At 43.8% G+C, this 14,766-nt stretch overlaps 1 protein-coding gene across 3 annotated transcripts in view; it reads left to right on the top strand.

Moving 5' to 3' along the window:
- The window catches only part of bahcc1b (BAH domain and coiled-coil containing 1b), a 73,568-nt gene extending 60,375 nt beyond the window's left edge, over positions 1-13,193 (top strand). For 2 of the 3 annotated variants that reach the window (XM_077550489.1, XM_077550490.1), the window contains exons 15-28: positions 2,094-2,166; positions 2,479-2,647; positions 2,735-2,896; positions 5,379-5,543; positions 5,633-5,871; positions 8,590-8,764; positions 8,856-8,973; positions 9,059-9,134; positions 9,322-9,430; positions 9,509-9,622; positions 9,697-9,834; positions 10,362-11,758; positions 12,112-12,348; positions 12,440-13,193. In XM_077550489.1, the coding sequence (XP_077406615.1) occupies positions 2,094-2,166; positions 2,479-2,647; positions 2,735-2,896; positions 5,379-5,543; positions 5,633-5,871; positions 8,590-8,764; positions 8,856-8,973; positions 9,059-9,134; positions 9,322-9,430; positions 9,509-9,622; positions 9,697-9,834; positions 10,362-11,758; positions 12,112-12,348; positions 12,440-12,649 (3,382 nt within the window). In that variant the 3' untranslated portion in view covers positions 12,650-13,193. The remainder of the gene's footprint in view (positions 1-2,093; positions 2,167-2,478; positions 2,648-2,734; positions 2,897-5,378; positions 5,544-5,632; positions 5,872-8,589; positions 8,765-8,855; positions 8,974-9,058; positions 9,135-9,321; positions 9,431-9,508; positions 9,623-9,696; positions 9,835-10,361; positions 11,759-12,111; positions 12,349-12,439) is intronic. The other variant, XM_077550491.1, reaches the window with a different exon arrangement.
- Positions 13,194-14,766: the final 1,573 nt, after the last annotated feature.

The raw sequence follows: 14,766 nt of genomic DNA, 5'->3' as shown, positions 1-14,766 counted from the left end.
GTTACCATTATTAGAAACGCTAATGGGAATGCCAATGAAAGGCTTTACTCACACATGCCTATGCAATCCTTACTCACACGCTCGCTCTCAAGCAGAGTTTGTTTAATTGCTGAAGCTGGCTGCTACGTGCCCCAACAGCGTTTCTTTTGTTATTAATAAGCGATTTGTTTATGCTTTCCTCTTGGTGGGGAGTGTTGGAAGCGCAGTGATGTTGAAGAGACGGAAGGAGCTTCCGGCGGACAAAATGAAATACTGTACAGTATTCACTCTTGATTCGCTCCCAAAAAATAGTGTTATAATAAATAATTATATAAAGATACTCTTTTTAAGTAAAAAGGGATGAGAGAAAAATGGGCATAACAGCAGCTGTAATCGTCGTGTTTGTGTAAGTATTTACATTTTCAAATCAAAACTTGTACAACATTCCTAGGAAATCATAATGTCCGATCCCCCAGGTAATTGTAGAACAGGTCTGTGTGCTACTTATTGGGGTCAAACAGGGGCTACCTTGTGACTGCTTGTTTTGGTCTAGTTCGGACTGTACCGTACTTTGAAAACTGTGGTTCTCAAAATGGAGTCTCTGAGGGTCAGTCAAATAATTAGCAATAATGTCGCCTTTTTTTTTTTTTTTGTGCTATCCTTAATTTGGGGGCCCATGCTATTAAACCAACCATGCTAGGCAATTACGCCACTATACTTCAGCTATGGGCAAATTAACTCATTCACTCCCAGCCATTTTCACTGAAGCAACCCCCTTCGCTCCCGGCTGTTTTACTGGATTTTGCAAGGCCCACAGAATATTGTGTTCTGTTGCTATAAAAACCTAAAGATAAAATAAATAAAGATTAGAAATTATATTTGCATTTGTTTTGCAGCAATTAGCATTAGAATATAGCTAACTTTCACATTCCTGGTGAAAAACACTGTCAAAAAGAGCTTGCTGTAACATGGCCATGGCTGATCTCTTATACTCTGCTGCCACCTGCTGGCCATTTTTTTTAAAAAATAATAACGACCATTGCTTTAAGCCACCTCTTCATGTTAGAAGCTGCATCAAAGTCTTCTATATGCTCTTGCATTTAAAAACAAAAAAACGTATAAATATGTTTTGGGAAGTGAATGACAAAGTATTAAATAACGTATTTACACGTTTTTGGTTTTAAATGAAAACCGATATATTTGCACATACATCAGGTCAAAAAAGTCTATAAAATGGCTATATTGGTAAATCTCAACATTACCTTCCACTGGGCTTCTCTTGACACACACAAAAAGTTTGGGCAGGAATTAAAGTCAAAAGTCGTTTTTGATGCTAAATATTAAATTGAATTTGGTTACGTTCCTTCCTGTTAACCTGATTATGATTATTTAGGCTGTAATGTTCTCAAATAAATAATCCCCATGGCTTGTTAAGGGACAAAAAATGTCTCTTCTCTTAAGGTTGTCAGGTGAAGCTCAACTTGACAGGTAGCCACGCCCCCCCCCCCCCCCATTAAGTCCGGCGTGTCATCGTTCCGCTTCACGCCAAAAGTTGTTGCTAAGGGCCCCGAGGTCAAGCTTTTCCAAACACTTGCGTGCTGCGGCATTAAAATTTCTCATAACTGGATGCTGAGGGCCAACGCTCGCCTCGGTGGGAATATAAGATTCCCATGCCTCAGACGCCAGCTGCTAACGCCGTGTGTGCGTGAAAGCGCCAGCGTACAATGAAGGAAGGACACGGCGAGAGAGGCGGGCGGGGGGAGGGGGGGGCGGAGGCACCGCGGTGTAGTGTTCAATAGATGTTAGTGTTTATTGATCGAGCCCCGAAGCTCCGGTCAACGGACAGACTCCCTGGAGACTGCTTCATCTCGCCTGTTCCAACCATCCTCCTCACGCACACACACGCACACGCACACACCATCCTCATCATCATCACCCTTTTAATGTGGTCGAATATTTTGCCTCATCGAAGTTATGAGACAGGGTCGATCGAGGGGAAACGGAAAGTGGATAACGTAACAATGACGGGAATGAAGGCTGTACATACGCAACTTTTTTTTTTTTTTTTTAATGACACATTTTCTCTTTTATTTTCTCTGTGATCCGTTTTCCAGGACTGGCGTTAATTTACAGGATGAAGAAAGAGTCAGGAAGAAGCATGACTTCAGCAGCCTCAGCGCCACACGGGTCAGTCCCACAGACGCAGACGTCCACTTTCTGCTGCCACCTGTTTCGATTAGCGGAAGGATATTCGTCAACTAAACATGGCAATTACCTCAGAAAATGGGCCGTTAATGCGGCAAAAAAAAAGTGCCAAAAAGGCAAAACATGATATATGATCATAGCAATCCCAAGAGACGATGCAAAGAGGCCCCTGAGAGCAGTTTATTGAGCCAATGAACTTAGTTTACAAAAACGAAGTATATACACTAAAATATAAAGAACAAAAGAAATCAAAACTAACCATGATGGAAAAATCCCAAATATGTGCCTTCGCAGTTGAAATCGGGCTGCAAGCACCGAGGTCGTCCCAGCGTCCTGAGTTCCAGACTGGCCAGACGGGTAAGCCAGCTGAAGCAGAAGGCCGCAGCAGCCCAGCGTGCCGCACCCTCAGCGGCCGCCGGAGCGGAAGAGGGGCCGAAGAGTCACTGTGGACACGGGGCAGCAGGTGTGCACGGCGGGGACGAGATCTACAAGAAGTCAAAGGATGGTTTTCCGCCAGAGGCTCTTAACGTCCCGCTGCTGTTTTGTCAAGACTCACAACAGGAATGGGAGGCCAGTCAGACCGTCAGGAGAAAGCGGGGTCGGAAACCCAAGGCGATGATGAGCCCCGACTCCAACCGAACGCCGAGCTCAAGCCGTGTCTCTGAGAAGCGGGACGTCAGGGAAAGGAGTGACAGTGAGAGTTCGGGACGTGGTGAGTTAGAACACATTTGCGCAAATTGACCTTTATTATTATTTTATCACATTTTTTAAGGAAAGATGTGCAACACAATTTTTCTATAAATCTTTGGCAGCGTTTACATTTGAAATGGTCAGTTTTTAGAAAATCACAATGTCCCATCACCGCCGAACTATTTTTCTATAGTTTTATGTAAAGAGCTGTTTTGGCTGGCTCATAAACTAGTTGAACGTACATTGGTGACTGTGTCTCTCCTTTAAAATGAGACAAAAAATGAGACAAAAAATGAGACAAAAAATGAGACAAAAAATGAGACAAAAAATGAGACAAAAAATGAGAAAAAAATGAGACTAAAATGAGACTAAAAATGAGACTAAAACAGACGCTTTGAAGGAAAGATTTTCTTAGTACCTTTAATTTTATGTTGAGTTGATTATTTGATTCATCATAAACAACTAAAAGTGTATTTGTGACTGTGTCAGCCATTATGGCTAAAATGAGACTTAAAAACAAGACTAAAATGGATGCTTTTAAGTCACCATTTTTTAGTACCTACTTTTTTTGTAGAGTTGATTGTCTGATTCATAAACAGCGGAAAGTGCATTGGTAGCTGTGTCTCTCCTTGCCCTATTATGGGACCATTATGGCTAAAATGAGACTAAAAATGAGACTAAAATAGATGCCTGAAGTGTACCATTTTTTAGTACCATTTTTTTGTTCTATTTTGTTCTTGTCATTTTGTGCAAAGAGTTTATTGTCTTATTTATAAACAGCTGTCAGGTGTCCGTGCCACTCCTTTCCCCCATGATGGAACCATCATAGCTAAAATGAGACTAAAAATGAGAGTAAAACGGATGCTTTGAAGTAACCGTTTTTTTTTTAGTATTTGTAATTTTATGTAGAGTTGATTGTCTAATTCATTAACAGCTGAAAGTGCGTTGGTAGCCGTGTCTCTCCTTGCCCCATTATGGCTAAAATGAGACTAAAAATGAGACTAAAATAGATGCCTGAAGTGTACCATTTTTTAGTACCATTTTTTAGTTCTATTTTGTTCTTGTCATTTTGTGCAAAGAGTTTGTCTTATTCATAAACAGCTGTAAGGTGTCCGTGTCACTTCCCCATGATAGAACCATCATAGCTAAAATGAGACTAAAAATGAGAGTAAAAGTTAGTATTTGTAATTTTATGAAGAGTTGATTGTCTAATTCATTAACAGCTGAAAGTGCGTTGGTAGCTGTGTCTCTCCTTGCCCCATTATGGGACCATTATGGCTAAAATGAGACTTTAAAAAAAAAAAGAGACTCCTTTGAAGTAGAGATTTAAAAATGAGATTAAATGGATGCTTTGAATTAAAAAAAAAAATAAAAATTTTTTAAGTACAAATTGTGAAAATTGTTGTTGATTGCTGAAAGTGCATTGGTGACAGTATCTCTCCTTTGGCCCGTCATTGTTAAAATAAGACTAAAAATGAGACCAAAATGGACACTTTGAAGTAACCCGTTTTTTTTTAGTACCTATTGTTTTATGTAGAGTTGATTTGGATTAAAGCTAAGACATTATCAGGCAGACACTGTGGAATTTCATCCCGATGGTGTGTCGGTGCGCGAGAGCGGGTATTCGTTGGCACGCGGATCGTCCGTGAGCCAAACGTCTCCCATCATTAGTGGCCTCTTCTCACTTCTCGGCTCTTCTGTCACAGCGCTAAAACCGTTAACGACTTGCCGCAGGCGTGCGCCGCCGCTCCCTCTTGTAACTCCCCACCACCCCGAGACCCCCCCCCCCCCCCCCGACACTGTACGGTAACACGATCTCGCTCCGGCCCTGTTCAGAATGTCGCACCCATGTCGTCGTCGCTCCACTTCACCCCCGCGGCTTAGAGAGGATTTCCCGTGAACTGAGGAGGGACAAATGGATTTTTTTTTCTTTCCTATGCAAGATGCAAAACTTCAGGGAAGAAAGCGGTTGACCCTGTGACCTTTTGATGACACTGACATATAGTGGCTGAGCGTGTGTGTGTGTGTGTGTCAGCAAAGCGTTGACGGCGGCGGCGTAAGTGACAAGTGTGTCGGGGATGTGTCGACACTCGACACGACCCTTGCAGTCGGTGACACGCAGCTGCCAATAACTATCAGATGCGAGCGCGCCGGCGTGTAAATCAAGGTCGGCATATGTGAACGTGCGCGAATGTCCAAATTGGCTCCCCCTCTACAAGAACCCGCCAACTGTTGCGAGCCAACCGTCCCGAGAGTTGTTCCACTTTAATACCCTCGCTCTTCTGTTGGCTCTCTTTTCGAATTGGCTGTGCCTAATGTTGTGGCCACTGAGCGTACTCACCAATATGGATGTTTTTCAACACGTGCGTACACGCTAAAGGAATATTGAAAGTGGGCTGTCGATACATTCTGTCAAGCAAAGTCCCCGGACGTAGTTAATGGTGTTTGCATTCAGATCATTCGAACCTTATGTGACTGATCCTATTGATGTTGCGCTTCCGCAGAGGATGAGGACGACTGCAGCTGCAGCAGTGATGAGGGAGCCAATGACATCAGGATTAGCTCATCCTGCAAAGAAGCGCCTCTAAACTCCACTGGCGCTTCTTCGGCGCCGTCGTCGAGGCTCCACTCAAACCAGAAAAACGGTACGAAGAAACCAGGACTTCCAGGTGAAATCTTAAATGCGCGTTTATCATGAATGTGTGGATGATATTTAACACCCAAGAATTGAATCCAAATCTCACATTGACCCACTCAGGAAACATGGCCGTCCCGGAGCAATCAAAGGCCCACAGGAAACAGTGCCTAACCAACTGCAAAAGTGAACGTCCAGGTCAGCACGGTTCGAGAAGAGCTTCTCTTCCCAACTGGGCGGCCTCATCAGCGGGATGCAGTTTTGGGGATGGCCGAGGGAACCATGGAGCTCTGGTAGAAGATAACAGGAATTGCAAGGAAGCAATGAGGAGAGACTCAGCGGTGCACAATCATTTGGCAAAGGTGAGACTATTATAATCTGCCCCTAAAATAATAATGCTCAATTTTGATGGCCGCTCAGAGCTATTCATATCATATGCTTTCATTTAGCCATGCTTTCATACAATTGGTCAATAAATTCAATTGTTTTTTTGTTTTTTTGTGTTCATTTATGTCACAAAATAATCGGTTGATGGATTTATTATAAATTAAAAAAATATGAATACATATAAATATTTATAATTAAACTACTTGAATATTTTATTTGAATATTTTATGAAATAATTGCTTAATCAGTCATAATAAAATAAATCAAGTAATAATATTAAAATATTAGAAATATTTTAAGAAAATATTTCTAATATCTAAATGTTTAATAATAAATATTTATATGTATTCATATTTTTTTAATTTACAATAAATCCATCAACCGATTATTTTGTGACATAAATGAATACAAAAAAAACTAAACAAAAAACAATTGAATTTATTTATTTAAAATTGGTTAATTGGATTCTATTTCGGATTTTTTATGTAAGTTGTATTCATTTATCTTACAAAAATAAATAAATCCATTTAGCCTACATCTAACCTTTTTAATTTGTTGTATAAAATAATTGGTTAATTAATTATAATTGAATTTATTATATTTATCATAAGTAAAACAAATATAAAAAGTTTCATTATTAAACAACTACAAATATTTTAATTATTAAAATAACCCATTTCACAGTCCTTTTTTTTATTTTTATGACCTCTCTTTACAAATCCCAACCACAAAAAAAAAAGGTGCCCCTTTTGACAAGTGTACCTTTGTGTACTGTGCCATGCATTCGCTTGATGACGCATTCAGGAAGTGTTGTTGAAAGTAGACAATTGATGTCCGTTTTGAGTTGTCAACAAAGGCCTCTTTTTTTTTCTTTTTTTTTTAAATGCAAGAGCAAGAATTCTAAATTGTAGTCAATGTCCCGTTCATAGGCCAGGCCAGCTGATTGCTTCTAAACCTGGAAACCTGTCCAATCTCCCAATAACTCCTCCACTTCTTTTAATGCTTGAGTCACCATAACAGCGTGTCCAAAAAGCACATAATAGATAATCTTTTGGGCATGACCTGGAACACGCCCATGTAACACACACTCACGCACGCTACCAGCACAGAGCGGGAAGATAATCACCCAATAGCCTCTGGTGACGAAACGTCTGTCACCCAAAAAGAAATATACGCTCTTATGCGGAAAACTCCACACAAACGCCCCCTCCTGTACATTTAGCATGGTGTGGAAAGACTAAACGCAAGCAGAAACCTGTTGGACGAGGTGACTTTTCATCATCACTCATCAGTTGTCTTTGGAGAGGAACTAGCCGAAACCTGTCTGCCCATGGGTAGTGTCTGAGGTGTGGGTTACTGAAGATGAGAACAATAAATTCACTTTGGGTTTCCGTGTAAGCAGGCACTCCAAAGTACTGCTGTGGATGCACTAGGAACAGGACATGATGATGACAAATGCAAAACCAAACTAACCTGACCCTGAAATTTTACAAAAACGGTTGCTCAAAAAAGGAGTTTACGTTACGTTGACAAGAATTTGCTGGTGCGCGAAGATTTTCCAGGGTTTTACGAAGCAACTTCTCCAACCGGTGAAAACTTTGCCAGGGTCATTTTAGACGTTCAGCTGAGGTCTCAGAGGTCTGGCATATGCCGGAGGTTCAAATATGTTAGAAAAGCAGTTGTTCACTTGATTTCATTACACAACAAGCCTGCTCAGATTCACGTGTGGTACGAAATGCGCTTGACTGGATTTGTGACCTTGGACCAGATTTAGGCCAGTGTGGTAAAGTGAAAGTCAAATTAAATGTCTTCTTTCTTTCTTTTAAATTTGAACGATTATATTACCCATTGGGGGATTTTGACAACGAGGCGCTCTAAAGCGGCCCCGTCAATGCGAAGCCCCTGTCAGCACACTGGCAGACAAATCTGACTTTTGAAAATGATATTTATCTTGCTTTTCCGCCTTCTCTCCATGCCGTTCGCACACTCACGGCCGACGATGAGGCACTCTAAAGCAGCCACATGAGTGCGAAGCCCCTGTTGGCACACTGGCAGACAAATCAGACTTTTGAAAATTATTTTTATTTTGCTCTTCTGCCTTCGTTCCATGCGCTCACTTATGGCTGACAACGAGGCACTCTAAAGCTGCCATACCAGCTCAAAAAAAATCTGACTTCAGAAAGGTTGCCGCACAAACATTGGCTGCCAAACCCTTGTAATGTTACACAAGCTCCACACCCCTGAAAACTAATGAAATCTTAAATTATAGATAGCATTTCCCTCTAAATTTGCAAGTGAATCCTATTATTAATCATAGCAATCCACACACACACACACCGTACACAACTTTCCACCCAGGGGCTATGAGCATTATATGGCTAACATGGGACCAATCCGACTTGATGCTTTGTAAGTGCTTTGAAGCGATGCTATGACATCATTTCCTGCATCATTGCTTTACTGCCCACAATCAAAAGTAATAGCTGAGCCTCCCTAAATGAACGCCGCATTTTGCTCTTTGAATTGGACTCCATTAGGTGGCACTGCTATTAAAAACAATAAACGAGTAGAAGAAAAAAACAGATGTGAATATTTTTCCCAACATTTACGCAAGTAAACCGAGCATTATTATTTTAGCATTTTAGCTACTCTCATGACTTTCTGCCCACGTCAAATGTTATTTCCAACTCCAGCCACAGGGTCACGCGGTCAGCCGACTCCTGCAGAGCTTCACCGCCGACGATGGCTTTCGCCTGGATGAAGAGAGCAGCTTTTCTGAGGGCGAGGAAGAGGAGGAGGAAGATGAGGAAGAGGAGAGCAAACAGACGACGGTGCACCTTCCTCCCAAAATGCCTTGCAAAATACCCGGTAGGCCCAACAGTGACAGATAATTACATTTTTTCAATGATGAAAATTTTTCACCGCATATGTGTCATTCCGTCCATTTTCTGCTCATCAGCCCTGCCCAACTGTGTGCTCAGTAAGGAGATGCTAGTAGACGGCCTGAAGATTTTGATATCTAAGGAGGACGAGTTGCTCTACGCTGCCCTTGTCCAAACTCTCGACCTACCAGATATGTAAGTTCCGTTGACACGATACACTTTTGTATTTACACATTGAGAAGGTTGTGCCGTCATATATTTATAGATTTTTGTTTCCTAGATTTAGTGTTGTCATAGAAGGGGAGCGCGGGAATCGCCCCCGAATCTATTCACTGGAGCAAATCCTACAAGAAGCTGTGAGTTTCAGTCATGTGATCCCATAAAAGCATACTGTACAATATTATGGAGTGCTATTTCTTCTCATTAAAATAACATTTTTGTTATTTTTTTGGGAGGGGAAGGCTCAAACAGATTAATAGCACCCACTGTACTGTGTGTGTGATATTTTGGACCGTATTTCTTATTTTATGCATTTCGGTCAAGGTTCTGGATGTGCGGCCCCAGACTGAAGCCATCCTGACGGCAGGGACGCGAGTTTGTGCCTACTGGAGCGAGCGCTCACGTTGCCTCTACCCCGGTTATGTCCACAGAGGTGAGTGTCACACAAATCCCCAGAAACACTCACGCACACCCAAAAAGCACACACAAATACTCATGTGCTCTGCGGCAGGCGGCGCAGGTGAAGAGAAGGACGGGAGCGTGATGGTAGAGTTTGATGACGGGGACAGAGGGCGGATTACACTCGCCAACATCAGACTCCTGCCACCTGGATACCAAATCTGCTGTGAGTCGAGCTCTTTGGGGTGGAAAAAAGAAGGAAAAAATGGAACCTATCGTTCAACAAAACTTCCTTGTCAGGTGCGGAACCGTCACCGGCGCTTCTGGCGACACCGGGCCGGCGATATCGACGTAGCTCTATACAGGAGAGGAGGGACACGCCCACGGAGAAACCGGCCAATGAGGAACAAGCAGGGAAACCCCAAGAGAAGAGACCAGGTGTGGGAATTGTAAATGGTCCAATTCAATTAACTCGCTCACTGCCAGCCCAATTAAAGTGGATTTTTGACGTCTATATTCGTCAATGGCAGTGAATGAGTTAACGTTTTCTTACAAATCTAGAGAATCGACAGACGTATGTCTAACTTCGTATGTACATTCCGAACAGACAGCCACATTTCTAACTGTCAAGCAATTATGCGAAACATATGAGTCAGAGAGGAGCACATTGTCAACTGCGATATATTAACAACATTCCTTCTATGCTCTGTAAAACCACATGAATCATGATTTTATGAGGTGTCATCAGTGTTTTTGTGTCAGTAAGAAACATGCGTGTCACTCATCACAATAATGCTTCAGGTTGAGGCAGGTATTGGATATGTCGAAACCTACCTGGCTCTTTGGAGATAATGGTATTAAATTTCTCCGGAGCTCCTACTTTCACGATTAATCTCGGTCTGTTCCCAACAACTGTCACGTCATATTGATTCCGACTCCTCTCTGCTGTCGTCTCCTTTGCTCAGTTGGCAGGCCCAAGAAAATCCACTCAGTGCCTAAGACTGCCAGCACAGCAACATCGGAGTCCGACTCTCGAACCAAAGGCAACGCTTCATTGGCGAGCTGGTCGGCGCCCAGGAAGAGACCCCCGGTCGACTTTTTTCTCTTCAACGGGACTTCCCGTAAGACCCAGAAGAGATTTCGAGAGCGAGACATGGGGTTGTTTCATCGCCCTGCCTCCCACTCGGTCACGCCCACAACCCCCTTAAAAGGCATCTTCGGCTCCCCTTTTGTGGTTGATTCTTTTAGTAGCATTGCCAACGGCTACTCGGCCTTCGGTAGTGTCGGGAGCTCGGGATCGGCGCGACATGCAAACACAGGCTCTTCCGCTGGGCCACGGGAACCCTCTACTTGCTCCTCGGTTGTCGCCACGACGACGGCAGCAGGGAGCAAGAAGCCGGTTAGTGAACGAGACAGGAAACAGTTCCTGGTGAAGCTGGATCACGAAGGGGTGACCTCGCCGAAAACCAAGAATGGCAAGGCTCTACTTCGACTTGGAAATGGAAGCAAAGGAGGTAGAACCTTGTCCTCGACGGGTGCTCCACTCCGATATATTCACCCTGGAATGCTGGTCAAGGACGGAAAGAAGGTTGAAAGGGATCGAGAGAACCCAGGAGCCCGACCGGACTCTGTTTTGAAAGGCGACTCCCCTCTCCAGAAAGATCTCCTGCCAACCAGCCATGGGGGCCAAACTGGAGATTACAGTTTGGACTACCACAGCGACGGCCCAAGTTCTTACTCTGAACTGGATGAAGATGACGAAGATGGCGGTCAAGATGCCAGGGCGCGAAGACGAGGCACGGCGGCGACGTCTCATCGTAGCGGCCGCTTTCTCTCCCGTCTCTCAGTCTGTTTCTCCTCCTCCTCCTCCTCGTCTTCTTCCTCTGGATCCATATCCTCCTCATCCCTTTGTTCCTCAGACAACGATTCCTCATACTCGTCCGATGAGGAGTCTTCATCAGTCCTCTTGCGTCGTGCACTCCTCCAGCAGGACAAACACAAACACAGACAGAACCTGAACTCGGAGTCCACCAACTCCAACCCTTCCGCCACAGTCCCGGCTCATCCTTATGCGGCCAAGGGAGGTATGGCCCACTCTGGGTCAAAGGGGAGGACAGAGGACAGGACAGAGTACATGTCCAAAGGAAGTGTTACGACTAACAGTACTTCAACCAAGACCCAGTTGAAAAGGAAGGAAGGAGTTCCTAATAACCACCATCAAGGTCAGAGTGGCCCCAAACCTTCCGCCAAAGACCCAACGGCGGCTAAAAAGCAGAGGATGTCCTCAACTGAGCCTCAAGCCAGCATTGCTACATTATTGCCTGGACGCCAGCTGTGGAAATGGTCCGGTAACCCAACACAGGTAAGAGAATAAATCCTGGTTTACCCTAGCCTAAACAGGAACATTCACTGCCATTGACGGCTATATACGTCATTGATCCATATTTACCAGTGAATGAGTAATTGGCATCAAGATTATGAGGCGATCCTTGTAAAAATGTCTTCCCTTTAAGGGATCCCTAGACTCAAAAGGTTTGAGAACCCTGCCATAATGGTTAAAGATTCTTTGCCATAGCAATTTTGCCAGTATAAATGATCAAACAGAAAAAAAGACTCCTTGGTTTAAGCATGTCTTAGCATATCTTCAAATATCAGATCAGAGCTTTTAATATCTTGACTGAGAGAGTCTTATTCTTAATTCTCTTCCGCCACTAGAGGAGAGGTCTGAAGGGTAAAGCCCGCAAGCTGTTTTACAAGGCCATCGTGCGCGGCAAGGAGACGGTGCGGGTCGGCGATTGCGCCGTGTTCCTCTCGCCCGGTCGGCCTCAGCTGCCTTACGTGGGCAGAGTGGAGAGCCTGTGGGAGTCGTGGAGCTCCAGTATGGTGGTCAGGGTCAAGTGGTTTTACCACCCGGAGGAGACTCGCCTGGGGAAGCGACACTGCGACGGCAAGGTAAAGACCGGACTTTTTGAGAGTTTTAGGTTAAACGCAACGGTAGTGTAATTGGAAAACGTTCATTAACCGCCATATGACTCTCCCCCAGAACGCCTTGTACCAGTCGAGCCACGAGGACGAGAACGACGTCCAAACCATCTCGCATCGCTGCCAGGTGGTCAGCCGGTCCGACTACGATCACACGATCCGCGAGCACAAGTCCGGCGCCGCTGCCAGCGATCTTTTCTACCTGGCCGGCACGTACGAGCCCACCACCGGCCAACTGATTGGCGTCGACGGCATGGCTATCGTGTCCTAGCACCCGCAGCTAGAGAGACCAAAGCTATCGAGCCGACTGCTTCTGTGACGGGCCGTCGGAAAGAACGGAAGGAGCAACGGGATACATCCCAGTGGGAGAAACCCTGGCAGTACCGGGCACTTAACGGAGTCTGGTTAGTTCTTGGAAATCCTGTAAACTCCACCATCGGGAGGCTTCAGTTTTCTGAATGACTGAATATCTTGCAACAAAAGAATAGGAACCACAGACATGAGCACTTTGGAGTTCCGTAACCGGGATATGCTGCGGCCGACTCCGCTTTCTGAGACAAAGACGAACTCAGAGGAAAACTCACTGTAAGCCACACTGGTTTGAGAGTTTGTAAAGGTCTTTTACTGCTTTTGATCCCCAACAGGACCAAAAACTGAAAATTCCAGAGTCATTTCAGACCGTGCGCATGAGCCGATTGGTTGCAAGCCAAGACGATGCCGTGTCTTTAACACACATACAAATGTTTCCTCTTGTCAAGCCATACACATCAAAACCTCTCTCGCATACTTTGTATTCAGGTGCGAGGACACATGTACAGGTTGTCGGATTCTTTTTTTCAAATGTGTGCTTGGGAGAGTGATTGGCTTTAATGTGTGTATGTATTATAATGTAAATACTATACATAGATATCGGTCCATGTTTCTTTGCAGAGAAGATGCTTTTTTTTATTTGTGATGGGGAGGAGGTTGAATTATTTGTCTTTGAATGCACTGAACATGATCACAGATGAGGTCAAAAAAGTACATCTTCGGGGGCAAATCTGTTGAAAGAGCAGCCGTTTTGATAGAATGATCACAAAGCGGCTCTTAAATAACAATTTAGCATTTCCTGTGGGAAGTTTACTAGAAAAGAAACCAAGTTTCTGCTTTTCACTGAGACACAAAGAATCCAGTCGGTCTGTATTTCTATCAAATGTAAATATTTATCCGGCGTCTAAAAGAAATATACCAAAGCACCTGCGAGTTTACATTTCCGTCACATTACAAGATAATTTTATGAGAATGATTAGAAAGAAAGAGAAAAAAAAAAGTTCAATCAAATCTGAATCCGGGACCCCTGCAATCACCGAGGTATTTGAAGTGGAGTTCCTCTCGTCTCAGTGTTGCTATGACAGCCTCGGAGAGACGTCGCGGCGACATTGTCTGCACACTGCCCAGCTGATGCACTTGAGGTCTCTATGACAACCAGAATGGCATCACGTGACTGTGAAGGACAATCAGCGGCAATCAATGGGACAATGTTGAGAGACAAAAAAAAAGAAAAAAAAAAGGATTAAATCGCAAATGATGCTTCTTGTCACTTTTATTCATGCTTTGCCAAAAAAAATGGTGCGCGTGTACGCGCCGGTTTTCTTCGTTGGACATGGTCTTACCGTTTATGCAAGCCTGTGATGACTGTTGTATAGGATGTACAGGGGGGAGAACACAAATGCCTTTTTCTTTGTAGGGCTTTGACTGACTTTTGACAACACTTTTTGAGATGTGAAACTTTTGTAAAAAAAAAAAAAAAAAAAAAGAGAGAAACACTGGATCCACTTCTGATCATCCCATTTCGACAGAAGTGACAACATTGTTTTGTTTTGTTTCTTCTCCCCACTGGAACCGGCTTTGTATGGTTGAGATGGAAAATATTTCACTCATTCTTTGGGAGGTATTTCTTACATATTTCCATCTGTACAAAAAGAAAGAATATTTATCTTAATTTTATTGCCTTTTTGTGTTTCATTAAAAAAAAAAATTCTTACAACGACAAAAAAAGCATCCAAGATGTTTCATTTTGCTGCTTTTTTTTTCCCTTTCCCCATGGGCGTGAGCTCTGAATAGCGCCTTGTGTTCATCAATGGCGATCATTTGTCAGCTGAGGGAAAATGGACCACGGGATAAAAGCTTGCAAGAATGAGAAGGAAGAATGGCGTGGGGGCGGGGGGTGTCGTTTGAGAGGGGAACAAGCCATTTGAAACTGTAGCTGTATTTGATAGATGGAAGTGGGGGGTTGTGAAACTGTATCTAGCTGCGCCTTTGTGAGAGACGGCCGGCAGGCTGTACAGGTGGGTCGGGTCTTCACAAGAATCAAAACGGAACACGACCATTAAATGAACAAAGGCGAGG

This window comes from Vanacampus margaritifer, chromosome 18 (assembly GCF_051991255.1).
Source record: "Vanacampus margaritifer isolate UIUO_Vmar chromosome 18, RoL_Vmar_1.0, whole genome shotgun sequence".
Classification (NCBI taxonomy): domain Eukaryota; kingdom Metazoa; phylum Chordata; class Actinopteri; order Syngnathiformes; family Syngnathidae; genus Vanacampus; species Vanacampus margaritifer.
The sequence above is the reverse complement of the archived record's forward strand: the minus strand, read 5'-3'. Positions and strand labels throughout refer to the sequence as shown.